Source organism: Sorex fumeus, unplaced genomic scaffold (genome assembly GCF_029834395.1).
Source record: "Sorex fumeus unplaced genomic scaffold, SorFum_2.1 ptg000006l, whole genome shotgun sequence".
In the NCBI taxonomy this organism is placed as follows: domain Eukaryota; kingdom Metazoa; phylum Chordata; class Mammalia; order Eulipotyphla; family Soricidae; genus Sorex; species Sorex fumeus.
This window is the reverse complement of record NW_026606063.1, coordinates 19591379-19617725: the sequence shown is the minus strand read 5'-3', so window position 1 is coordinate 19617725 and position 26347 is coordinate 19591379. Positions and strand designations below refer to the sequence as shown.

The 26347-nt window shown below is 39.0% G+C and overlaps 1 protein-coding gene across 1 annotated transcript in view; it reads right to left on the bottom strand.

The window, feature by feature from the left end:
- The window catches only part of SMC6 (structural maintenance of chromosomes 6), a 91991-nt gene that overhangs the window by 32508 nt on the left and 33136 nt on the right, over nt 1-26347 (bottom strand). The window contains exons 11-20 of the mRNA XM_056124774.1: nt 22859-23005; nt 22271-22359; nt 21959-22123; nt 21420-21598; nt 19548-19752; nt 14778-14892; nt 13677-13837; nt 12583-12718; nt 10155-10235; nt 2397-2567 (exon numbers count right to left, since the gene is read on the bottom strand). Of these exons, the coding sequence (XP_055980749.1) occupies nt 2397-2567; nt 10155-10235; nt 12583-12718; nt 13677-13837; nt 14778-14892; nt 19548-19752; nt 21420-21598; nt 21959-22123; nt 22271-22359; nt 22859-23005 (1449 nt within the window). The remainder of the gene's footprint in view (nt 1-2396; nt 2568-10154; nt 10236-12582; nt 12719-13676; nt 13838-14777; nt 14893-19547; nt 19753-21419; nt 21599-21958; nt 22124-22270; nt 22360-22858; nt 23006-26347) is intronic.

Genomic DNA, 26347 nt, shown 5'->3' with positions numbered 1-26347 from the left:
CAAAAGCATATCAATATGAACCAAAGTCCTAAAAGCAAACTGAGAAACTGCTAAAATATCACGATAACAGTTGTCAATCATTTTGTTAACCAAATCATCTCGGTCCTGTGTTAAGACTGAAGGCTGGTATGATGAGTGCTGTGAAGACAAAGCCTCTTGGCTAGTGGCCGATTGCATGCAGGTTCACTGAAGGACTCACCTCCTAGCTTTCAGTTATTTGCAGCCAAGGCAAAGAGCTAAGATCAAGAATTCTTATTGCCTTCTGCCCATATTTTCTGCTCTTGAACTTATTTATGGACTCCCAATTCCAGGAGTTGCTTTAGCCTAGAGGTCCCTAAAAGAACAGAACACAATGTACTCTTCATCATTTTCTGATTTAAATTTTAAATTGGGGATAAAAAAATTTAGGTGCTAGTCTAATGTTTTAACAAATTTCACAATTTTGACCCTTACATTGTTTTATTACATGTGAAATCTTTTGAAATCTTTGTCACAACTTCACTATTCTAATGAGTTCTGAATTTCACCTCGTCTACTCCGGAAGTTTTTATTAGTTATGTTATTGTCTTAATGGTATCTTCTTTTCAAAACAAAATCTTTGTGAGTAGGGGGCTTGGGGTCACCACCTATGGCGTTCAGAGGCAATTCCTGGCTCTGTCCTAGAGAGTAACCCCGTCAGCACTCAGGGGACAATTTGTGGGACTGAACTGAGGTGAGCTTCATGAAAAGCACTTTATTCCTTGATGTACCTCTCCAGTGTTTTGTCTTCTTTTCTATCCTGAGCTTTGTCTTTGTGGTTCTTATTTCCTATAGTAGCTACTGTCTTTTGTGCTTTTCTTTATACTACCATCCTGAATACCTTATCATTCTTCACTTTAAAACCAACTTTTGTATGCTTTTGGGCCACACATGGAGGTGGTTAGGAGCTATTCCTGAAACGGGATTTCAGAGTCAGAAGTTTCTCCTGGAGGTGTGTGGGGAACTGTGGGGTGCCAGGTACAAACCTGGACCTCCAGAGCCCAAAACAGGCACACTAGCCCCCTTTAAGCTATTCCATATTTTAAGCTACTTAAAAATCTAAGTTTTAAATTCTCATTACTCAGTTAACCTATCACTTGGCTTTCCTATTTTTTCATTCTTATCCCAAACAGAAAATATATTCAAAACTACCTTGGGTTATTATGGCAGGCAAAAATCCCAACCAGATGAAAGAAACCCACCAAAAACAACAATTATTGTTTCTAGGGGCTAGGGCAATGACACAAAGAGCTGGAGCAAGTGCTTCACATGCAGAAGCCCTGGGTCCAAACCCCATCACCCAAGGCTCCCGAGGTCCCAATGGGGGCATCCCCACAACACCAGGGCTGCTACGGAAAAAAAAAAAAAGGACTTTTTTCCTATGCAACTCCCTAGTTTCCTTTAATATTCTCCTAACCAAAAATTACAGAAGACATAATTTAAAAATGAAGACAATTATAGCTTAAAAACCACATCCGTGCAATTATCTTAAACTTTTTATCTAATTTTTTATTCAAATGGGGGCTAGTTCTCCTGTAAAAAGAGGGGCGGTTTATATTTATTGTTTTGTTTTGAGGCCACACCCAGTGGTGCTCAGGGTTACCAGTTCTATGATCAGGAATTATTCTTGCTAGGACTCTGGGGACCACATGTGGTACGGTGGGGATCAAACCTGCACATGCAAGGCAAGAGCCCTCTCACGGCACCATTGTACTAGCCCTTCAGGACAGGGGGAGGGGGGCAGGATATTTAAATAATATCAACATATCTCTTTACTCTAAAATATTCTTTATAGTGTTATTATAAATGAAACATGAAGTTTGTGAATAACTGGGTTATTCAAGCTACTGAATAAAGAATAATAAGCTACTGAGAATAAAGTCATTAAACATGGAAAAAATTTACATCACAAATATAATTGTTAAATAATTTTTATTTTCCTGTTTAAAAGCATGAGCTAAGAAAAAAGTGAATGTTAACTGAATCATAATAATAGAATCAACTAGCATTTTTTTAGGTTGAATTATATTAACTCAAGTTTTATTATTAAGAAATGTTGGGACAACAGAGAGATAAACATAGAAACAATAAAGCACGGTAAGATGTCCCTAATTCTGTTTCTAAAAGAGAAAAGCATAAAATATACAAGGAACGATTTGCAACGTTTGGAAAAGAGAAATTTATCAATATTTTCTCATGAAGTAAGAGCCAAAGTACTGAATTTTAATTGTTTCAATGGTAAGAATCTGATTTATACACTTCATTTTCATGTGGTTATATTCACACTTAACTAAGAATTTATTCAGGATAATCTATCTAGTGAATAATCTGGATACAAATTAAGACATAAAATTCACATATAATAATGATGGACATACCTTAAGAGGATCTGCTTGCTCTGATAACTGATTAATTTTCTGCTTAATTGCATCATACTTGTTTTCTGCTTCTATTTTCACACTTTTAAGATGTTCCATATTTTCCTTTTGTTGTTCCATATTTTTTTCAACCATTTTCATTTTGATTTTGTTTTCCTGAGCTTCATCTTCCTGGTTAATATTAATAAAGCACATGGAGTTAATTAAAATGCACTATTATACAGATAAATAGTACATACAATTCTCAAAGAATCTACAGAATAAAGATGAACATAAAAAAATACTAGACGAAACAGCTCCTAGACAGCCGGTTTTCAACCCCTGATCCGCGTGGGACGGGCACAGAGGCCCAGCTCTGGGCAACAAAGCTGAACGGCTCCAATTCCAACAGGTACAGCCCGCCCCCAAGGGCCTGGGTTCCTCTCTGGGCACGCGCAGCTAGAAACAGCTCCTAGACAGCCGGTTTTCAACCCCTGATCCGCGTGGGACGGGCACAGAGGCCCAGCTCTGGGCAACAAAGCTGAACGGCTCCAATTCCAAACAGGAGACATTCCCAACTTCTCGCCCAGTGCCAGGGACTCTTTCCGGAGCCGCGGCCGCTAACGCGGCCGCGAAATATTTTCCCACTACATATGCCATAGGAACCATAAGCTAACTTCTTAGATGGAAACTTCTCTATTTTAGCTCAGCCACTAGAAACACAGTTGCCAATAACTCATAAGCCTATCTTAACTCACACTGCATATCAAGCAGAATAGTAACACTGAACGTGAAGGACTAAACCACACCTCTCACAATGGTAAAGCAACGCAAAAGCCCACCAAACATTCACATTGAAGAGTCTAGCCCAGATGACACCAACAGTACTGTAGTGTTAGACAACCTCTCTGACAAGGAATTCAGAAGGGAGCTACTTAGGATGCTTAGGGAATTAAAAGAAACAATGGAAAGCAATGCCAATAGAAGACAAGAGGATCTGAAGGCAGAAATGAGGAAAATGCAATCAGAAATGTCAGACCTGAAAAATCTCGTAGGCGAATTGAAAAGCTCAGTGGAAGGCCTCAGCAGCAGAGTAACAGCGGCTGAGAACAGAATCAGTGAGCTCGAAGATGAACTTCAGAGACTCTCCAGAAAAGAGCAGAAAATGGAAAAGAGACTCACAATTCGGGAACAGATGGCAAGAGAAGATCGTGATGAAGCCAAGAGGGGTAACATAAGAATTATTGGAGTCCCAGAGGGACAGGAAGAAAACCTCGATGAAGAAGAAACTGTCAAAGACATCATTGCTACAACATTTCCAGAGCTGAAGAAAACTTGTGACCACATTCAGGAGGCCCGAAGGGTACCAGCTAGAAGAAATCCGAATAAAAATACCCCAAGACACATTCTGATCAAAATGACCAAAACCTTAGACAGAGACAAAATTCTGAAAGCAGCAAGATCGAAGAAAGAAATCTCTTACAAAGGAGCATCCTTAAAATTCACAGCTGATTTTTCTGATGAAACCCTCATGGCCCGAAAACAGTGGTGGGACATAGTGAAAAAACTCAATGAAATAAATGCCTCTCCAAAAATACTTTACCCAGCGAGACTCTCATTCATAATAGAAGGAACAACACACAGTTTCACAGACAAACAACAGCTCAGGAACTTCATAGACTCAAAACCATGGTTACAAGAACAACTAAATGGGCTACTTTAAGGCAAGAAAGGCCCCTCAAATACACCAAATTTTAACAGAACAATGGGACAAAATCCCATAACAATAATCTCTCTCAATGTCAATGGGCTAAATGCACCAATTAAAAGACATAGAGTGGCAGGATGGATTAGAAAATTGAACCCAACATTCTGCTGCCTGCAAGAAACGCATCTCAATAGTCAAAGCAAACACAGACTCAGAGTCAAAGGCTGGAAAACAATTCTACAGGCAAACAGCTCCCATAAAAAAGCTGGGGTAGCCATCCTTATATCAGACCACATCGATTTCAGAGTGAGGAAGGTCATAAGAGACAGTGAAGGCCACTTCTTATTGATCAGAGGATCTGTACAACAGGAAGAACTTACAATAATAAATGTATATGCACCTAATGAGAGACCAACAAAGTACTTAAAACAACTACTCATAGATTTGGAAAAAGACATCAATAGCAACACAATACTAGTGGGAGACTTCAACACTGCTTTGTCACCTCTTGATAGATCAACCAGACTCAAGCTTAGCAAGGACATACTTCATTTGAGGGAAACAATGGAAGAAAGGGACTTAGTAGATATATACAGGACACTTCATCCACAAAAAGCTGAATACACATTCTTCTCAAGCGTACATGGAACATTCTCCAAGATAGACCACATGCTGAGCCACAAAACATGCCTCCATAAAATTAAGAAGGTAGAGATTGTATCAACAATCTTCTCAGACCATAATGCGCTGAAATTAGAAGTAAATCACACACAAAAACAGAAAACTAAATCAAACACCTGGAAATTAAACAGTGCACTATTGAACAACGAGTGGATTAGACAGGAAATCAAAGAGGAAATCAAAAGATTCCTAGAAACGAATGAAAATGAGAACACGAGTTACCAAAACTTATGGGACACAGCAAAGGCTGTGTTAAGAGGAAAGTTTATAGCTCTACAAGCATTCCTTAGGAAGGAGGAGCGAGCACACATAAGTAACCTAACCTCACAGCTTAAGAGCTTGGAGAAGGACCAAAAAAAGGAGCACAACCCGAACAGGACAAAGGAAATAATAAAACTCAGAGCAGAGATTAACGAGATGGAAACCCATAAAACAATCCGAAAGATCAATGAAACCAAGAGCTGGTTCTTTGAGAAAATTAACAAGATCGATAAGCCTCTAGCAAAACTCACAAAGAAAGGGAGAGAGAAAACCCTAATAAACCGAATCAGAAATGAAAAGGGGGTCATTACAACAGAAACCACAGAAATTCAGAGGATCCTCAGGGAGTACTTTGAGAAGATTTATGCCACGGAACATCAAAACCTCGAGGAAATGGATAAATTCCTAGACTCCTACAGACTCCCAAGGCTGAACCAAGAAGACCTGGAATACCTGAACAGACCTATCACCATCAAGGAAATTGAAATCGTAATAAAAAGTCTCCCCAAGCACAAAAGTCCTGGCCCGGATGGATTCACTAGTGAATTCTTCCAAATCTTTAAAGAGGACTTACTCCCAATGCTCTTTAAGCTTTTCCACGAAATTGAAATATCAAAAACACTTCCAAACAGTTTCTACGAAGCAAATATCACACTGATACCAAAAGCAGACAGAGATTCCACAAAGAAAGAGAATTACAGGCCGATATCCCTGATGAACACAGATGCAAAGATCCTCAACAAACTACTAGCAAATAGAATCCAACTACTCATTAAAAAGATCATACACCATGACCAAGTAGGATTCATCCCAGGGATGCAAGGATGGTTTAACATTCGGAAATCAATCAACATAATCCACCATATTAACAAAAGAAAAGATAAAAAGCATATGATCATATCAATAGATGCAGAGAAAGCATTTGATAAGATCCAGCACCCCTTTATGATGAAAACCCTAGCCAAAATGGGTATAGAGGGGACCTTCCTCAACATAATTAAAGCCATCTACCACAAGCCTACAGCAAGGATCATCCTCAATGGGGAAAAACTGAGAGCCTTCCCTCTAAGATCAGGGACGAGACAGGGATGCCCACTCTCTCCACTGCTGTTCAATATAGTACTGGAAGTACTTGCAATAGCGATTAGGCAGGAAAAAGATATTAAGGGCATTCAGGTAGGAAAGGAAGAAATCAAGCTCTCACTATTCGCAGATGATATGATACTCTACTTAGAGAACCCAATAACTTCCACCAAAAAACTCCTAGAAACAATAGACTCGTATAGTAAAGTTGCAGGTTATAAAATCAATACCCAAAAGTCCATGGCTTTCCTATACGCAAACAGTGAGAGAGAAGAAAGCAACATGAAAAAAACAATCCCATTCACAATTGTGCCCCAGAAAATCAAGTACCTAGGAATCAGCTTAACTAAGGAAGTAAAGGACCTGTACAAAGAAAACTACAAAACGCTACTTCAGGAAATAAAAGAGGACATGAGGAAATGGAAAGATATCCCCTGCTCATGGGTCGGGAGACTTAACATTGTCAAAATGGCAATACTACCGAAAGCATTGTATAAATTCAATGCAATCCCTATAAGGATACCCATAACATTCTTCAAAGAAATGGAGCAAACACTCTTGAAATTTATATGGAACAATAAGCCCCCAAGAATAGCTAAAGCAATTCTTGGGAAAAAGAAAATGGGAGGAATCAACCTCCCGAACTTCAAACTGTACTACAAAGCAGTAATAATTAAAACAGCATGGTACTGGAACAAAGGCAGAACTGCAGACCAATGGAACAGGGTTGAATACACTGACATCTCTCCTCAATCATATGCTCATCTAATCTTTGATAAAGGTGCAAGTAATGTGAAGTGGAGTAAGGAAAGCCTCTTTAATAAATTGTGTTGGCATCACTGGACGGCTACATGCAAAAAAATAGGCTCAGAACTCTGCCTAACACCATGTACAAAAGTAAGATCAAAATGGATTAAAGACCTCAACATCAGACCAGAAACCATAAAGTACATTGAAGGTAAAGTTGGCAAAACCCTCCATGACATTGAAGCTAATGGTATCTTCAAAGATGCCACGCCACTGGCCAAGCAAGTGAAAACAGAGATAGATAAATGGGACTATCTTAAACTAAGAAGCTTCTGCACCTCCAAAGAAACAGTGACCAAAATACAAAGACAGTCTACAGAATGGGAAAGGATATTCGCCGAATACACATCTGACAAGGGGTTGATATCCAGGATATACAAAATACTGGTTAAACTCCACAAGAAGAAAACATCCAACCCCATCCAAAAATGGGGCAATGAAATGAACAGAAACTTTCTCAAAGAAGAAATCCGAATGGCAAAAAAGCACATGAGAAAATGCTCTACATCATTAATCATCAGGGAGATGCAGATCAAAACCACAATGAGATACTATCTCACACCTCAGAGACTGGCCCACATTCAAAAGAACAAAAGCATCCGATGCTGGCGTGGATGTGGCGAGAAAGGGACACTCCTTCACTGTTGGTGGGAATGTCCATTGGTTCAGCCCTTCTGGAAAACAGTATGGACGATTCTCAAAAAATTAGAAATTGAGCTCCCATTTGAGCCAGCAATACCACTCCTAGGAATATATCCCAGAGAGGCAAAAATGTATAGTCGAAGTGACATCTGCACTTGTTTGTTCATTGCAGCACTCTTTACAATAGCCAGAAACTGGAAGAAACCTGAATGCCCAAGAACAGATGACTGGTTAAAGAAACTTTGGTACATCTACACAATGGAGTACTATGTAGCTCTTAGAAAAGATGAAGTCATGAAATTTACATACAAGTGGTACAATATGGAAAGTATCATGCTAAGCGAAATGAGTCAGAAAGAGAGGGATAGACATAGAAAGATTGCATTCATCTGGGGGATATAAAGTAACAAAGTATGAGATTAATACCCAAGAATAGCTGAGATCAGCACCAGGAGGATTACTCCATAACTTAGAGGCCAGCCGGGTATCCTAGAGGAAAGGGCAGTTCAGATAGAGAAGGGAGCACCAAATAAAGGATGTTTGGAGGATCCTCCCAGGAGGGGAGATGCATGTCGAAAGTAGACTATGGACTGAACATGTTTGCCACTCAATGCCTCTTTTGCAGACCACAACACCCAAAAGGAGAGAGAGAACACAGGGGATTGCCCTGCCACAGAGACAGGGGGGAGGGGGGGATGGGGGTGGGAGGGATATTATCCATGGTGGTGGAAAATGGGCACTGGTGGAGGGATGGGTATCTGATCATTGTATAATTGAATCCAAAGCACAAAAAATTGTAAATCTACAACTTTAAAAAAAATAAAATAAAGGGGAAAAAAAAAAAATACTAGAATATTTCTATACCCTTAACAACAAATTAGAACAGAAAGAAAATAAGTCAAAACAAGTGGTGACGTTTAGGACACAAAGTACCCCAGTGATCAAGGGTTATTCTCTGGGGTACTCAGGGGACCACGTGAAGCTGGGGATCAAACACAGAGCCTCTACACGCAGAGCATGTGCCAAACCCTTGGAGCCTCTAGCCTTCAATTTACTCTCACTTTCTGAGCCATACCTGGTAGTGCTCAGGGATCACTCCTAGAGGGGCTGGGGCAGGTGGGCCCATATAGGGCACAGAGGATAGAACATATGTTGGCATGTATAAAACAAGAGTCCTACCTGCTACACTAGCTCTCTGGCCCCTACTTAACTCTTTCTTTCAACATGTAGAGTGCTAAGGAACAAAGACACAGTTCAGAGGAGAGGGTAAGGCACTTGGTCCTGGAAGTTGCTGATGTCACTGAATCCTGCACCACATATGATAACTTGAGCACTACCAGGCTTCACTTCTAAGCACTGATTTGGCCAGGGAGCTACGGAGCAACACCAAAGGGGCGTATAAACACGTCTTGTTCAGAAAACATGTCAGATGCTGAGTAAATGAACAAAACAGTCCATACCTTTAAGAAATTTGCTATATATTATAAAATTTTAAACCAGAAATACTAAGTAAGAAACTATTTTTTTTTCTGGGAGTTTCAATGCAAATGTTTGTTTACTATTAAAGAAATATAAAGAAAATTATAGCATAAAACTTTATCTCTGCAATAATATCAAAGCATTTTAACACAGACCCAGCTAGAAATCCTGAGATACTAGATTATGGAGAAATGAAAGAAAAAAAAGAATTAGAGACAATATCATGAAAATCAAATTACCACCAGTTGGTATTACCATAATTGGTCATGGTACTGCTTCTTATGCATGGAAATTACAGGAAACAAGATTATTAACAATCAGAACAAATTCTTACTAAAATAAAATGACAAGATGTCTTGACTTTATCTATTTTGTCAGTTTTACCCCAATATTTAATGTAGCAATTAGTATAATATAGGTACCTAACTAAAACTTTGTTCATTTTAACAAAAGTCTGACACTTTTCATTTACAATTTAAGAGTAACTAAACTAGATGTCAAATATTAATCCAAAAAAAAAACCTGAAAGTAACAAAACATAAATTCACTTGGAAAACATTAAACAATCAGAAACAAAGTACTATTGACTAGAGGATACATATTAGCATATAAGATATCCATTAATTTCAAATAATACTACTGTATGTTTCATGAGCCACAATTTAGAAACGCACAAGAAAGTATTGATAAGTATATCTCAATAATAGGAGACAAAACTGATTATTACACAATTTATACAAATACTGTAAGGATCTTAAAACCCTAAACCAGGTCTTTAATTGTACATGAAGGCAACAATCATAATAAGTAGGTTCAACTGAAAAGGAGAAAACTCCAAAATGCTGGTGCTAAAGATCCCATCAGGCCAGCACTGGAGCAACAGCACAGCGAGTAGGGCATTTGCCTTGCACACGGCCGACCCTAGTTCAATTACTAGCATCCCATATGGTCCCCTGAGTACCGCCAGGAGTGATTCCTGAGTGCAAAGCCAAGAGTAACCCCTGAACATCGCTGGATGTGACCCAAAAAGAAAAACAAAAAAGATCCCACCATCAGCCTCTAGGATTATCCTTTAGGATTACACTTCAATTGACAGGGGAAAAATAAAAAAATCTTACCAACGTTGCTATATCTACAGATTGGTGTTCTTCTATATTTTCAAGCTCCCGAATTTCAGAAATACCTTTTCTTATTTTCATCTGAAAGAAAAAAATTTTTAATTTTTTTAAATTTCAGTAACAATTTTAAAAAATTCAACAATCCATAACATTTAAAATCATGGTTAATTAAATTAAAAGTCATTTGTAAAAAATGAATAAAAGATAGTCTGCAGGCAGGAGGACACTGAGCTTCGTCCCTGGCCCCAGTGAACCCCTGCAGCACACAGCCCAGCACGCAACCAGCAGCCTTAGAGCCTGGCTGACCATCGCCAGTGGCCCCTGGGCAACTTGGTCCCCTCAAATGAGTAATAAAAACATTGAAACACTGAAAAGAAATATGGAATCCACAAAGTACATTTATTCACAAAAGTCTGCTTTACAGGAAAGCAATATTCCATAGAATGTAAGGCAAACATTTTAGTGCTGAATGAACAAACAGAAGGTCTATATAAAGTCTAACACACAATGACCTTATTGCCAATCCCTTCCCATGCAGAAAATGATGAAGAAACTCCTTGGTGTCCCCGAGATTCAAAACAGTCCCAAGATTAAAATTATTTCTATAGCTCAATGTTTAATATTTTCCAGGAGTGTACAAGAGATTATAATTTTATGATGCAACAAACTGCAGAAGCTTGTATGGTAAAAGCTGATTTTAAAATAGAAAAACAGACAAATATGGCAGTCATCTGACTGGGTATTTTTAGTTTTGGGAAATAGTTATTTTTCATGACGTGCTATTCATGCAAGAGCACAGTGGTAGGGCCTACCCGGGTTCGATTCCTCCACCCCTCTCAGAGAGCCCGGCAAGCTACCGAGAGTTATCTCGCCCGCACGGCAAAGCCTGGCAAGCTACCCGTGACATAACTGATATGCCAAACACAGTAACCAGTCTCACAATTGGAGACGTTATTGGGCCCACTCGAGCAAATCGATGAACAACGGGAGGACAGTGCTACAGACAGTGCTATTCAAGTTAGCAAAAATTTATTATTTACGAAGAACTACCATTCTTATGTTTTAATTTTTAATAATGTAAATACTGATAAACATCACACAAGTAAAATCTTAAGACTTAAAAGGAGCTTGATTTTAAAAAATAATCTGAGGGGGTATAGTGCCGCCAGCAGGTCAACTTGTACCTGTGGGGCAAGTGCATCCACAGCCTGATGGTGCCTTCAGATTTCCAGATCCAAATTTGCTGCTTTGGCTTTGGCCAGACCCCAACAACTTGGGGCCACGTTCACCAAGAAGTTAAATGGCCAAAAGTTAGGTATGTGGGAGCCACACCCACAAACCATCTCTAGCTCAGCTATATAAGCTCATTTATTGGCCCTATTTCAAAGACCCATAAATCTCAAAAGAGATCAAAAGACGCAGTTAGGGCCAGTGGTGCGGAGTTAAGTGGGAGTCCGTGACTGAGATCTCCAGTCTGCTTGGATCGAGACTGGGACTTCTCCCTCGAGATCCCCAATTTTCCAGTAGCTTGGCAATCACACCCACAAACTGTCCCCGGCACCATGTAATCTAACGGCCAAGACCCAGAGACTATAAACTAAAGCTCCTGGAAGAGAATGACACAGAATTTCCTGGACATTATATTCCATCCATAACAAGCAATACGAAACAAATCATCTAGCATTGCCTTTTCGGCAGGTTTGAGTGGTGGGACTGGTGTCTAAATATCAAATGGAACCAAAGTAGAAAGTATGGGGAAAACCGCCACAAAGGCAGGGGAAGGGTTGGAATAGGGATGGAGGTGGGAGAATACTGAAGATTTCGGTGATGGAAAGTGTGCACCGGTGAAGGGATGGGTGTTTGATGATTGTATGACTGAAGCTCAAAGATGAAATCTTTGTAAGTGTATCTCACAGTGAGTCAAAAAAAGGGGTAGCGGGAAATAATAACAAAATAATAAAATAAGGCGCATATATGCTGCCTCAGCCCATGTGCTGCTTGTGCCCACGCGGCAGAGCACATGTGTCGCCCTCATCTCCCCTGTTGAGATGTGTACTTTCATGCTTCCGTGTCTAATGCTAGAATGTGTGTAGGGGCTCTCTCTACCTTCGGAGAAGCCTGTGTTCTCTCGAGTATGTTACTCTCTCTCACTCTCTCCCCTCCACAGTTTAAAAATCCTCCAAATAAAATATATTTGTTTCAAAAAAATAAATTAAATTAACATTCTGAATAAAAAAAAGAAACGAGGAGTTCATGCCCAATTCAATCAACTTAATCAATGGCTGAATAAATAAATACAATACTCCTACATTCAAAAAAAAAATGTGACAGGAATCAAACCAGGTTGGCTGTGCACTATTGCTTTGGCCCCCATCTTGAGGTAACTTGGAAGTGACAGTCTGACAAGAAAATGAGTAGAATCATTTACCTTTAATTCTTTATAATGTAGTTGGCACCTTTTAAGATACTCTTCATTGTGCTTAATATCCTTTTCAAGGGCAGACAAATGTTGTTGAAGATTTAATATCTGAGCCTTCTTATTTTCAATCTCATTCTCCAGGTCACTTGTTAAAAACAATAAAATACGTTTTAAGTCTGAATATTTACCAAAACGAAAATCAAAAACTTGTAACAGTTTATTTGCAAAATGAAGAGACTAGAAATCTTGAAGTTAGTAATAAGAAAATAGGAAAACAGAGATTTCAAAAAATATACTTTTAAAACTGGAGCCAAGCTGGAGCTTATTAATTTCTTTCATTAACAATACTTTTAAGTGGTAGTCTTTGTGTAGAGTGTAGAGAAGATACATACAGAACAAAAACATGAAGGAATTCAATGAAGAAAAGAAAATCAGAAAAAATCATTAACATTTCAATAGAACAATGTGTCCAAAGTACCATGAAAATACAAGAATCTGGGAAAAGTTAAAATGACCTTACATTCTCAGAAATTTACTAGTTGAACAAGGATGACAAAACAGAGAAAATCCAGCTCAACATCAACTGCTGGAATAAAGTATGAGATAAATTTTCTTGGAAAGACCTTTACTAACTGATGTTATCCATTAAAAAAGATAGATATCCATTAAATATGAATTTCAAAAATCTTAACTGTAGATTTGATGGGAAACAACTCTTGAGTAACTGCACGTGGGACAGCAGTGGGGTCTGAACTTCTGTCTAACGCCTGCTGAGTTTAATCTGCTGAGCCATCTTCTGGGTCTGGGCACTCACAACACATAGTCAAATGAGTATCAGGAAAGGAAGGAAACACCAAAGGAAGATGGAATAAATAGCACAGCGGGTAGGACGTTTGCTTGCATGCTACTGACCCGGGTTCAATTCCTCCGTCCCTCTCGGGAGTATCCTGCCCACATCATAGAGCCTTGGCAAGCTCCCCGTGACATATTCGATATGCCAAAACCAGTAACAAGTGGTCTCACAATGGAGATGTTACTGGTGCCTGCTCGAGGAGATCGATGAACAATGGGAAGACAGCGCTACAGTGCTACCATCTACCAACCTTATTTCAGAATCCACATCTCTGCTCAGAAATTTAGGTCTTGTGTTTTCAGATGAATAGTAACGTCCTGCAAAAACTTGATCACCATCAGCAGTGAAAGCTTCTCTACAATTCCTGGGTGGCTTTTGGGATTGCATTACTGCACGCGCTACAGAATTATTCTGTAAGAAGAAAGGGGAAAAATACATTTTTAAGTGATGGCAAACATTTTTAAAGTGACTATTTCAGAACATCACTGGGGGACCTCTCCCAAAGGTGTCTGGGAGTGCAATGTGGTGGAACCCAGGGCCTTGGATGATGGTCCAAAGATATTTTCATTTAAACATTTAAATAGAAAAATTCCTTCAAGTTAGTTTCAAAAAAAAAAAAACTTCAAGATTTAAAAAAATAAAAAACTACCAAATCTTTTAAAAAACAATACTTTTTGAGCAACTGATATTTTAAATATTTTCATTTACTTCAAATTAAAAAATTGTCTTAAGTACTTCACAAGAAAATACTTACTTTACACCAGTTCATTTAAATCTTCAGTTTTTTTCTGCATCGTAGAAAAGATGCAAATCCAAAGTTTATTCCTAAGAAGATTAAGGTAAAGGTAAAGGTAAAGGCCCTCCCGTTGATCGTCGATTTGCTCAAGTGGGCCCAGTAACGTCTCCATTGGAGACTTTGTTGTTACTGTGTCTGGCATATCCAATACTCTCGGTAGCTTGCCGGGCTCTCCGAGAGGGGCGGAGGAATCGAACTCGGGTCGGCCATGTTGGCCGCTTGTAAGGCGAACGCCCTACCGCTGTGCTATCGCTCAGGACAAGCCTAGAATTATTTAAGCAAATCAAAAAAGAGCAAAAACTTTTATGCCTTTCTATACCAAAATAATAACAGTAATATGTATCTTAAATTGTTTCACAAAGAATATCTGAAAGTTATTCTCTGAAGCAGAAAACATACATTGGTCAGCTCTGCGATTATATCTTCCCTATGAGGTGACAAGCACAATGGTAAAACATATGAAACATTGTATGATAAGAAATGGAGAGTAAGAATATGCAACCATCAGTGTTTAAAATGTAAACCTCACACCATGCAGCAAGCATGTGGTCTTACTTTGATAAGCAGCACTGTTTCTATCCCTCTCAGGTCAATGAGGCTATTGGCAACAACGGCGTTATCGATATCTAAAGCTGTGAGAACTGTCGGAAACTCTGGATGATAGGCAGCTCTAAAAGAAAAAGAAAAAAGCAATTTTCAAACCGCAAATACGTATCTGAAGACAGACATGTAATGAGTTCCCGTTTTTCAGGGTACACTGGTGTTGCTTAGAGCTTCCTCCTGGCTCTGTGCTCAGGGATCATTCCTGGCAGAGCTCAGCGGAGGATTTATGTGATGTCAAGGATTGAACCAGACTCAACCACAAAGAGGGCAAGTGTCCCGCCCTCAGCGTGATCTCTCTGGCCCTGAAATAAGGCTCTTTATAAGCCATCACTGACATAATACTAAGCACTAGGAACTGTTCAAAGCATATCATGAACATGTGTAGGATAACATTGGTTTGTCCTTTCTGCCTTGTCACAGGGAGCTTAGGTTTATTGGGTTACTCCCATCGTAGTGCTCCCATTCCTCTGTGTTTATTTGTAATCTCTTTTTTTGTGCTCCCCTTCCCCAAGGGTCCAATCACCTTTGTCTCCTAATCAGACTCTGTTAACGTGTAAATTTTGCTTTTCTCTTCTCTCTTTAAGTCCTTAGCATAGTTAATTCAGAGTAATGTCCTTTTTGTACAGACACAGGAAGAGCTAATTCTATGCTTTTCTAACTTGGGAGTTAACTGACTCCAAATAATAATCACTCCTGGGCATCTGTTCTCTTGACTTAAGCCTCAGTTGCCCTTACTTCCTAGCATTCCAAAAGCAGGGTTCTGATAAGGGACTGGATGGACTGAGGGCAAGCTGTGAGCTACTCTGGCATTGAAACTGTCCAGGACAAAGAGCCATAATGCATAAGTATAAGTTAAGAGTATGGTCATGGACAAATTCTGTCATGACCCAAAAAGTAACAACTAGATTAGGAACCTGCTAGGGTTAGGAAAGATGAAAAATCTCGCCTGAGCACTGTAGTCTCAGATCTATGGCGAGATGTCCCATGTATCTCATACTGTGTCCATACAAAATAACTAATATTAAGAAGTAGAATTAAGACGTTAAGTTATTTGACTGAGGAAAAAGAGAAAAACCCCGAGGTGATATTTCCTCCCTTGAGCTGATCCCCTGGCTGCAGACTATCATCAGGAACCCCCAATGCTGGGAAGTTGGGAAGAGACAGGCGAGAGGCAGTGAGTTGGAGCGGGGAGAGATGAGCGAGGGAGACAGGAGGAGACAGGAATGAGGGGCTCAGTGAGACGTGAGACTAGAACAGGCGCATGGGGAGAAAGGAATAATCGGCAACTGATCACCAAACAGACTGGGCCTCGTTTCCTCCTTGGTCCCCCCATGGCATCAGCTGTCCCAGGTTGGGGAGCGGCCCGAGACCACCAAACGCAGGCGGCGAGAGAGCTGCGGGATTCCTAGTTGCTTTGTGATTACACAAACATGAATGTACATGAATTACATTAGCTATCATTTCTGAAGAATGACATTTTCAAATAGCTTAGCTATTACTTTGTTTAGCTAAATATGTTAGTTATTATTTCAAAGGAGTCAAAGGCTGTTAGGCCAATTTATTCAGTAATAAGAAGAAGCCACCACAGAATCAAATAAAGCAAAACTCACTGGTGCCTTGACACTGTGGTGAAATTATTGAAGTTTGACTACAGTATGTTTAAGGAAGAAGAGGGAAAGAGAAATCAGGAATGCAATCTGGTTTCTCCCTATAAAGCAGAGAAATGGGGGTAGTAAACCTATGAAAGAGTTTAAATGTAATCAAAAATAAGAAGGGGGAAAAAAAGAGGAAGTATCCTAAAAATATCCAGCATTGTCTATGAAACAAGAGAGGATGAGGGGCCGAGAAAACCTGGAGGTGGAACTGACGAAGAGGATGTGCTCGGAGAACTGAGTGAACTCTGGCGAGTCTGCAGTTTTCTACGTGAGGAAGGAAGACCAGTTTGGAGCAAGCACAGGCCACTACCAGATGTCACTGCTCCTCTGGCTTATTGGAAGTGTCACATCACAGGCCGCACCTTCTTTTAGTTCTACTTTCCTAGGACTTACTTCCTAGTGGCTTAAAATAATAATTTTACATTAGAATTATAACACACTACATAAAAATTATAACACACTGAGATGGTAGAAAATTCAGAACAGTAGGAACAAAATAATAGCAGTAAGTGTCAGTGACAGGAGAGAAGTCAAGGGTAACAGGAGACCAGTTCACCAAACATGAAGGAGACAGAAAGCCTAGAGGGGACAGAAGAGACAAGGGAAAAAAAAAAAGAGTACACAGAATTACTGGCAAGCTCAATGTAAGAGTTATAGAACAAATAACTTGGGGTGGGGGGCGCAGAGCAACAACATAGTGGGTAGGGCACCTGCCTTGCATGTGGCTGACCTGAGTTTGATCCCTGGCAGCCCATATGGTCCCCACCAGGTGTGATCCCTGAGCAGAGAGCTGGGAGCATGCCCTGAGCCCTGCCAGATGGGGTCCAAATACAAAACAAAACAAGGTAGCAGGGCTGGATCACGACTAGCAGTGCTCAGGGCTTACTTCTGCTGCTGGCTCCTGGTGGTGCTAGATAGATCCAGAAGGTGCTGATGAAAGGCCAGGAGTCTGCTGCATGCATGGCAAATGCATTAATCCTTGTACGATCCCTCTGGCCCACAACAAAAAAATCTGACAGTCCTAATAAAGCTTAAGAGAAACTCTTCAATAAAAAATGTAACTTCTGTGTCTGCCAGAAATAGGCTGGGTGTCAGGAGGGAAACGGGACGGTCACGTTCAGTATGGAGAATATTGCCTGGTGGCTGCACCTCCATCAGGTCTTAAGACCCCTGGGATCAAAACTAGAAATTGATTTAAGGTCAGATGCTTAGACAGAAAAAGTATTTTACCTGAAATCCCCAAATTATTCCTAACCCCAAAGCAGTAACTCTAAAAGGGTTCTCAACTATGCAGGACACACCTGCTTTAGGCGGCAGGGGGAAGGCCTCAGGGGGGTGAGGGCCCACTTCTGAAGATGCTGAGTCACTCGGGGGCAGCAGTGATTTGGGAGCTAGGGCTGTGCAGGTCCTGCGGCAGGGGATCACCACCGCCACCCCAGCTCTATCTGGGGCCTTGTAGCCTTTTGCCTTACTAACACTCTGAAGGTCCTGGAGAGCAAAGCACCCTAATCCCTCTAAGTATCCCCCTAATCCTCTACAATCCTAGTTTCTTTCTTTTTGGGTCACACCCAGCATGCTCAGGGATTACTCCTGGCACAGTGCTCAGAAGACCATATGGATAATGGGGAATAAAACCGGGGTCCACTGCATGCAAGGCAAGCATTGTACCTGCTGTACTTTCTCTCTAGACCCCAACAATCTGACCTTTCTTTTATGTATATATAAGTCTTCTAAATCTAAATCTAATTATGGCATCAATGGGAACTACAGAACATCCATACAGAAAACTTGCCATCAACTTAGACTCTTCTCTAAGTTTTACTGATTTCTGTACAAAATAGCTGTTATCTTTTATAGCTTACAACTACAAAATTCCATTATATCCAAATAGTTTAATAGTGCAAATAGCGCAATCGTGCAAATGGTTTCATAGTGCAAATGCCCTTATATCCAAATAGTTTATATGATGTCTCCATGTGCTTTTTAACCTGTCATTTGACAAACTCAACAATTAGATGGCTATTGTTTCTTCAAGCTCTTCCCTCCCTCCCTACTAAGACCGAATTACTCCTCTGAACTACATCTATAACTTATGATACAATTTTAACAATGACAAAATTAGGACAGTATTAGCATACAGAGAAAAAAGCCTTAGACTTAATTGGAAGGAAAAAACCCACAAAGCTACAATTTAGGAGATTAAAAAAAAAGGGGAGGAAAAAAAATTAAATGCAACCTGTGTTTAGGAATATGTATTGAAAAACATGTATTAGTTAGCCAAAAGGGACAAAGAAAACACCTGGCTATTGTGACTCTAAGAAGGCTTGTTAGGGTCCACAAAGAAAAAAATCCGTAATAGCTCTTTCTGGAATGTGTGAAAGTACTCAGAGCTGAAATGCAGCAAATACCAAAGTTCTTCCACAGGACTTCCTGGACCTCCCTTTTCATGACCTCCCTAGGTCGCACATTTTCCCGTAAGTGTAGTTTCTATCCCAGCTCCATCTGTTTCCCAGTATTGTTCACCACAACAGATCTCCTCGGAAAGACCTTAAAGGAAGGCACCATGCAGTTTAGCTAGACACTTTCTATGTTGAAATTGAACCGAAAGAAACAGCTTACCAGCAATCTACACATGAGCACTATAGGTATGGCTAACATAAAATTGGTTTAATTCTTGAGGGCCACACCCGGGCATGCTGAAAACTTATTCCCGACTCCGGGCTCAGGTATCACTCCCCACAAGGTTCAAGAAACCTTCTGGAGCATCAGGGATGAACATGGGTCTGCCAAATGCCAGACAAACATCCTACCTGCCGTACTCTCTCCCCAGCCCACAGCTGGTTTAATTCTTTGACGTGGCATATGATGAATTCACTTATTTTTGGTTTGGGGATGACACCTAGTGGTGCTCAGAGTTTATTCCTGCTCTGCACTCAGGGTTCACTACTCTTAGAAAACTGTACAGGATGCCAGAAATCAAATCCAGGTCAGCCATGTACAAGACAAACACCCTACCTGCTGCACCACTGCTCCGGTCCCATGATGAATTTAATTACTATGGTCTTACCTGTGTCTTACATCATACATCTCTTTCCGAAACTCAGAAACAATAATCTGCGGCCTTGAGGTCCCTGGTGTATAAAACTTTTTCATCAGTGCTTGAAGTAGTCTTTCATCAGCATGATTATGACACCAGTAGGCTTGCAGAAGACCTTTCAAACAAGATTCAATAGCCAATGCAAGCTCAGGGTCCCGAAGATGAATGCAAGCTCCTGAAAGAAAAAAAATTATATATATAAAAAAAGTTCCATAAGTTTTATTCTGAAACACCAATTAACTTTTAAAAATAATTCATAAATGATTTTTAAACATTTTCATATGAAGCAGGTTAAAAATAGTACCTATACTATTTTAATGGTTCCGGAAATCCCCATGAATTTATGAATACAACAGGCAAAAAGCCCATCAAATACTGTGGGGGAGAGGGGGGAAGACTAACTCTTCAGATTTTTCCCGGTATGCAACTCTAGTCTCTGGTGCTCTGAAAAATCAAGTCAAATGGTTTATATAATCTGTATAACTTTCTGTAAAAGTTACTAACTTTAGGAACTTAGATTTTAAAAAAACGGATAAATATTCCTTATTTATTAAAACGGATGCTGGCAAACAGTAAAATTTTAATGAAAAGACACTATAATATTTAATATACTGGGACTGAAGAATTAAGACAATAGACAGGGTACTAGTCTTGCAAGCAGCCAACCCAGGTTCAATCTCCAACACTCCATGACTGCCCGTCAAGATGCACCAGGACTGATCTCTGAGCAGAGTGAGGAGTAAGCCCTGAGCACAAATTTTTATGTTCCCTGAAAAAATTTAATATAGGGCTGAAGCGATAGCACAGCGGGTAGGGCGACTGCCATGAGGCCAACCTGGGTTTGATTCCTCCGTCCCTCTTGGAGAGCCCTCTTGGAGAGCAAGCTACTGAGAGCATCCCGCCTGCACAGCAGAGCCTGGCAGGCATATTTGATATGCTAGAAACAGTAACAAGTCTCACAATGGAAACAAATTTCCATTTGAGCTCAAACAAATCAATGAACAACAGGGAAGACAATGTTACAGTGCTACAGTATATTACCCATACTATTCTCTATTGTATTGTATCTTATGAAAAGATAATTATTTTTATAGCATTTTTACCTAAGGCACAGAATCTGAGAAAATAAATTCAACCACAAAGAAGAAAATAATTCTGCATGGAGATGATTAAGTAATTCTAAATTTTATAGCTGGAATAAGACAAATAGTGCAGCTTAGTTTCAAGGGGAAAGGCAAGTCCTTTTATAAAGATTACAAAAAATTAGGGCCAGAGAGAGAGTAATATAGTGGGGAGGGCTCTTGCCCTACATACGGTTGACCCAGACTCATCTGCGGAATCCAACATGTTCTCCCGAGCACTGCTAGGAGTAATTCATGAATGCAGAGTCAAGGAGTAACCCCTGAGCACTGCCAGGTGTGACTCCCAAATCCCGTTCAAAAAAGAGAAAACATTATGAAACACTCAGGTGGTGAGCATTTTTTTTATGACAATACTCATGTATTGGTTTTTATTGCTACTAATCTCTTACAATCAAATTAGTGATATTTATTTCCATTTCTACATTTATATTATTAATTTATTTACTTTAAGTTACTTATTAAGGATTTAAAAACATACTACAACTAGACCACTGAACTCGATTATAATCCCTTTTCCCAAGTTACTTTCCTTTGACTATTTTAAATACAAAAATTAGTTATAAAATTCTCTTAAAATCTATACAAGTTAATATAGAACTACATATTTAACATGAATTTAAAAAATAGTTCCAATGCACCGCCCTTAAAACAAGAACTTATTTCTAATGTTATTATGCTTTAATTAAATGATGACAAATACCTAAAGGGCCTATAGGTTTATAGGCAAACTGTCCACGCCTGTAAGCTTCGTCTATTGCAGCAAGCAGAGCCGGAACATGAGGTCCAAACCTTTTCAGTCTATCTGTTTTACTATCTTTCAATTCCTTCAGTTGCCTCTGATTATAGTTCAGTGTATGCTTTACATCTAATTCTTCTCTCCTGAAAATATGTTCGAAAACAACAGATTCATTATATAGAAATTAATTTATCCCTTTCCTCTAATTCTAATACCTGTACACTAATGGGGAAATCAGTTACACTGGAACTAAAAGATTTCTGTAGCTGAAAATAACGTGTACTACTAGAAAACGGTAGAAAGAAATACTCAAAGATTAGCAGTATTCTTTTAAAAAACGGAGAAAAATTCAACAGTGATAAGGTCTAGGAATCTCCCAAATTCCTCAATTCTAAAGTACTATTAATAATTAATAAACATCTTAGAAAAGGGATTTAAAAAGATAACTTGTGATGGCAACAAAATAAGCATACAAAAAGCAATTCCAAAACGTTGAAACTTACTTAATTCTGGTATGTTCTTCTTTGTCCTTTTCTATGGCTTGCTGAAACTGTTCAATATCTTGATTGACAGAAATTTCTTGATCCTGTAAACTCTTTACTTTCTCTTTTAACCAAGATATCTTTTTTTGTCTTTCCAACCGCTCAGGTTCCAAAGATTGATCAGTACTAACAGGAAATAACAAAGTAAAAAGACGTAAAATAGAAAACTTAACATTTAAAACCCCCGAAAAGCTGTAAAATAAAAATTCGTATAGCAATAACAAATATATCCTTTTATAGATATTGATGAGAACTATGAAGTTACTATCTTACCTTCTTTTCAGTTCTTCAATTCTTTTGCAAAGCTGTTCATCATCTTTCTTTAAAGCTCTATACTCATTTAGAGAACGATTGTATAAGACCTAACAAAAAATTAGACATACTTGAGCAAGCTGAAAAAAGGTAGTATCTCACTGATGTTCACTTTTTACCAAATCTTCAAATCAGAACCTGAATATATGCAGAAGTAGACTTTTAAAATAAAGTACATAAATGCCCGTATGAAACAAATACTTTCAAATTCAGAAAGCAATGCAGATTTCTATTCAATTATAAAATTTTAAAGACAAATGCACCAGAGTAGGGTTGGGGCACATGTGTCCCACCCAGGTTCAATCCCGGGAACCAGCCCTAGGCACTGCTGAGGTGACTCTGGTGGTCAGGGGCAGGAAAAAGTCTAAGCAGCACCAACTGATGCTCACCAATCCCAATCAATCCTAGCACTGAAATCCTAGCACTGAATCACTGTTGAGTATCTCCAGGCCCTTGTGAGGCCTAAACACTGAGAGACCAAAATAATGAACAGAGCACAGTATTTCAATCCTATTGGTCATTCGTAATATCAAATGGAAACTCACTTACCTCAGCCTCATTAAAGGCCCTTTTCTTGGCAGTCAGGTCGGCTTTCAGGGCCATACATTCTGGTGCTCTTGCATTTGTCTCTTGACTAATTTTTTCGAGCTTATCTTGAATATCCTTGTAGTTCTTTTCTGCCTCATCAAGTTTGACCTTTAAGAAAATGATATTGTTGGTAAATGTTATTTTTCTTTAAAGAACAATAAAATATTAGTAATTTTAAATTCTATCACATCTCCCAAATAAACTTTATTAACTAAAAAAAATTAAAGATATCAGGTAAGTAAACAAAACTGTATAGACTACTAACATTTAACTTAAATTCAACATTTAATCATCTAAGAAATGTATTATCTTCTAGGGACACAAAGTTACAGCAACAACTATACTGAACCAACAACCAAGGGTGATAAACACAATTTAGTTAAGAAAAACCTACAAACTGACAATATAGTTTGTATAAAATAATGCCTTACTAGGAAACATCTACTTATACTTGTGAACACACAGGATGAATATGGAAAGTCTCCCTAAAATAGAATGACTTCAAAATCAAAGTTCGTTTGAATTAAATTCTGAAAAATTTAAACATACCAGAATAAAAAGTGGGGAAAGGTGTTAGAAGACAGAAAAGCATGCACAGAGACCCGCGAGAACAGTGGGTAAAGTACATGCCATGTAGGTGACCGACATCAATTCAAACCCCAGCATCCCATATGGTCCCCCTGAGTTAGGAGTGATCCCTGGTGCAGGGTCAGGAGTAACCTCTGAGCATCTGTGCTGCTCCCCCCAAAAAAGAAACACATGTAGAAAGTTTAATAACTTATTTTAGAAATCAAAAATATATCTGGGGCTTAAATTTAGAGAGGAATAGCAAGAATGAGATAAATAGAAAGGCACTGAATTCCTGACAACTTATTATTCAAGCTAACAAGGAGACAAGATATGCCCAAATCTGAATGTTATAAATTATTCTGGGACAAAGTCAAAATATTTAACACTGTGAAGCAAATATAATTAGGCACACTGACAAGAATGGATAGGATAAATATAAAACTAGTTAAATTAGGGATTAGCACACTTTTGCGAGGAGTCAGATAGTATATGATTCAGGCTTGGCAGACTATATAATCTCTATCACAATTTTTCTGTTAGATATGTGAAGTTCTAAGTACCCGAAACATATAGGTAAAAATGTGGACAAGTACTTGAATGAAGGACTCAGGAGTAAAAAACAGGAGAAACAGACTAGGTTACTGTAGATAGGATAGCATCACATAAATCGGAATGAACAATTATTATCATGGTAATATTAACAATATTAAACTGCATATATTGTAATCTATAAGCTTTCTATGAAAATATACTCTAGCTATTCTAAAAATCAGTCATATTTTCAGTCTTAAAGTAGATAAGATTAAAGTCTGCTGTATTTCCTCAGAAACCTTCCATTAAATGGTCATTCTATAATCAACAAGTATAAAAATATATATATTAAATTAAGACAAAATAGAAATGACACGGATAAAAAAACAGCCTGCATATCTCAGAAATACATCACTGAATATACAAAATGCTCAAATACTCAAATGGATCAAACAATTTTGGTAAATTATCACCAAATTATCACCTTAACCCAACTGAAAAAAAGAAAGGTATCTATTAGAGATAGATTTAATTTTAAGAGCAGGGAACATGTAAAGTTAGTTATAACTTTCTCCTATGAGATACTAAAAACAAGACTGAAAAGAATTTCGTGGAAAATATTTTAAGACCATTTGAATGAAGCCAAGGCAAAAGGGGTGAATTTCCAGGTACCGCCTGAAGAGGGAGGCAGAAACCAAGACCTAAAACACTAAATATATTTTGTCATGGCTCTTAGCTTTGTTTTAGCGCCACAACCCAAGATGCTGAAAACTGCTCCCAGTGCAAGGCATTTCTCCCAAGGTGATGAGAGGACCACATGGTGGAGAAACTGAACGTGGGATTCCCATCCAGACAGACATAGGCAGAAACTCCTGTTATTAAAGAAGTAAATAAAGTACATAGGGGCTCCTATAAATGGAAAAAAAGACCAAAAGTTCTATGTCTGGTGTGAGTGACCATGAAAGAAATTCCACAGGCAGGGCTGTACATCCCTGTGGACATAATGAACCTATGACTATCTTTTTCACTGAAGTGAACACTGATTCACAGGATTATATTGCATTTAGCTGGACAGGTTCATCAATCAACATCTGTGGGTATTATGCTTGCCAACAAAAGTTATTTCCGTCCTTCATTATACAATTAATTCCTTCCAATTAATTCCAAGTAACCCCTTTAAACTGTAAATTTTAAATGCATGACTTTATGAGTGTATCAATAAAACTACTCCGTGTAGAATATCAATAGAACTATTTCCTGTAGAATAAAAGGTAGCACTGTAGCACCATCCTCCCGTCATTCACCAATTTGTTCAAGTGGGCACCAGTAACGTCTCCATTGTGAGACTTGTTACTGTTTTTGACATATCAAATCGCCACAGGGAGCTTGCCAGGCTCTGGGAGGAATCGAAGCTGGGTGCAATGCAAACACCCTGACCTGCTGTGCTATTGGTATTAAAAGCAGATCTGCTCTACCTCAATTTTTTTTTAAAAAAAGTCCTTGTGAAGTCCCTCAAAATAAAATTATTTATCACATAATCAACTTTCATTTCTAGGCCAAAGTGGTAGTAGTCTTTTGTGTGTGTGTGTTTTTAATCTTAGTGTCATTTCTAAGCAGGACTTCACACTGAAAAATCTAAACAGACCATTCGGTAAATTAATGATTTTCCTCTGCTTTATCTAGACCCAAAACTCAGTATCCTAAAAGTTTGTTTTAGTCATTTCTGGACACTGTATTCAGTCTGAATTCTTAAAGAGTATGCGACACTTTTACTAGCATTCTAATTGCTGTTTGCCTTCACTCCTTTACTCAACACCCCGTTTTACGTTTTCACTTCCTACTAAGCCCAGGAGTAAAACGCGTCCTGCTCCTGTTTCTCCAGTCACTCACAGTGTCCACGAGCATGCGCTCTACCTTCCTAGTTTCACAGAGACTGACCGACGGCAAACGGTGCAGGGGGCAAAGATGCTTTCCAGGCAGCAGAAGGAGTTGGATCCTCTCAGTACTACCAGGAGCCACCAGCCCAGCCCTGAGCACAATCAAGTGTGTTGCAAAACCCAAAAATAAATAAAAAACTGAGTCGGGAGCAGAAAAAAAAGTTCAAGTGGTACAAGAATCTCAAGTGTGAGGCCGAGGTTTGCTCCCCAGCACGACCTGGCTTCCTAGGCACTGTCAGATTGGACTCCAGTGGCTCTTGTGGGCTCGTGCCCTCCTCCAAAAACAATGTCTTCGAATAAAATTGAGGTCGGCTTCACTTGAGAAATACAAAGTATATAGGTTCGAACTGCTAATCTTGGAAGTCATACTTGAATACCAGTAATCTTATGTTATGAAATCTATTCATACTGA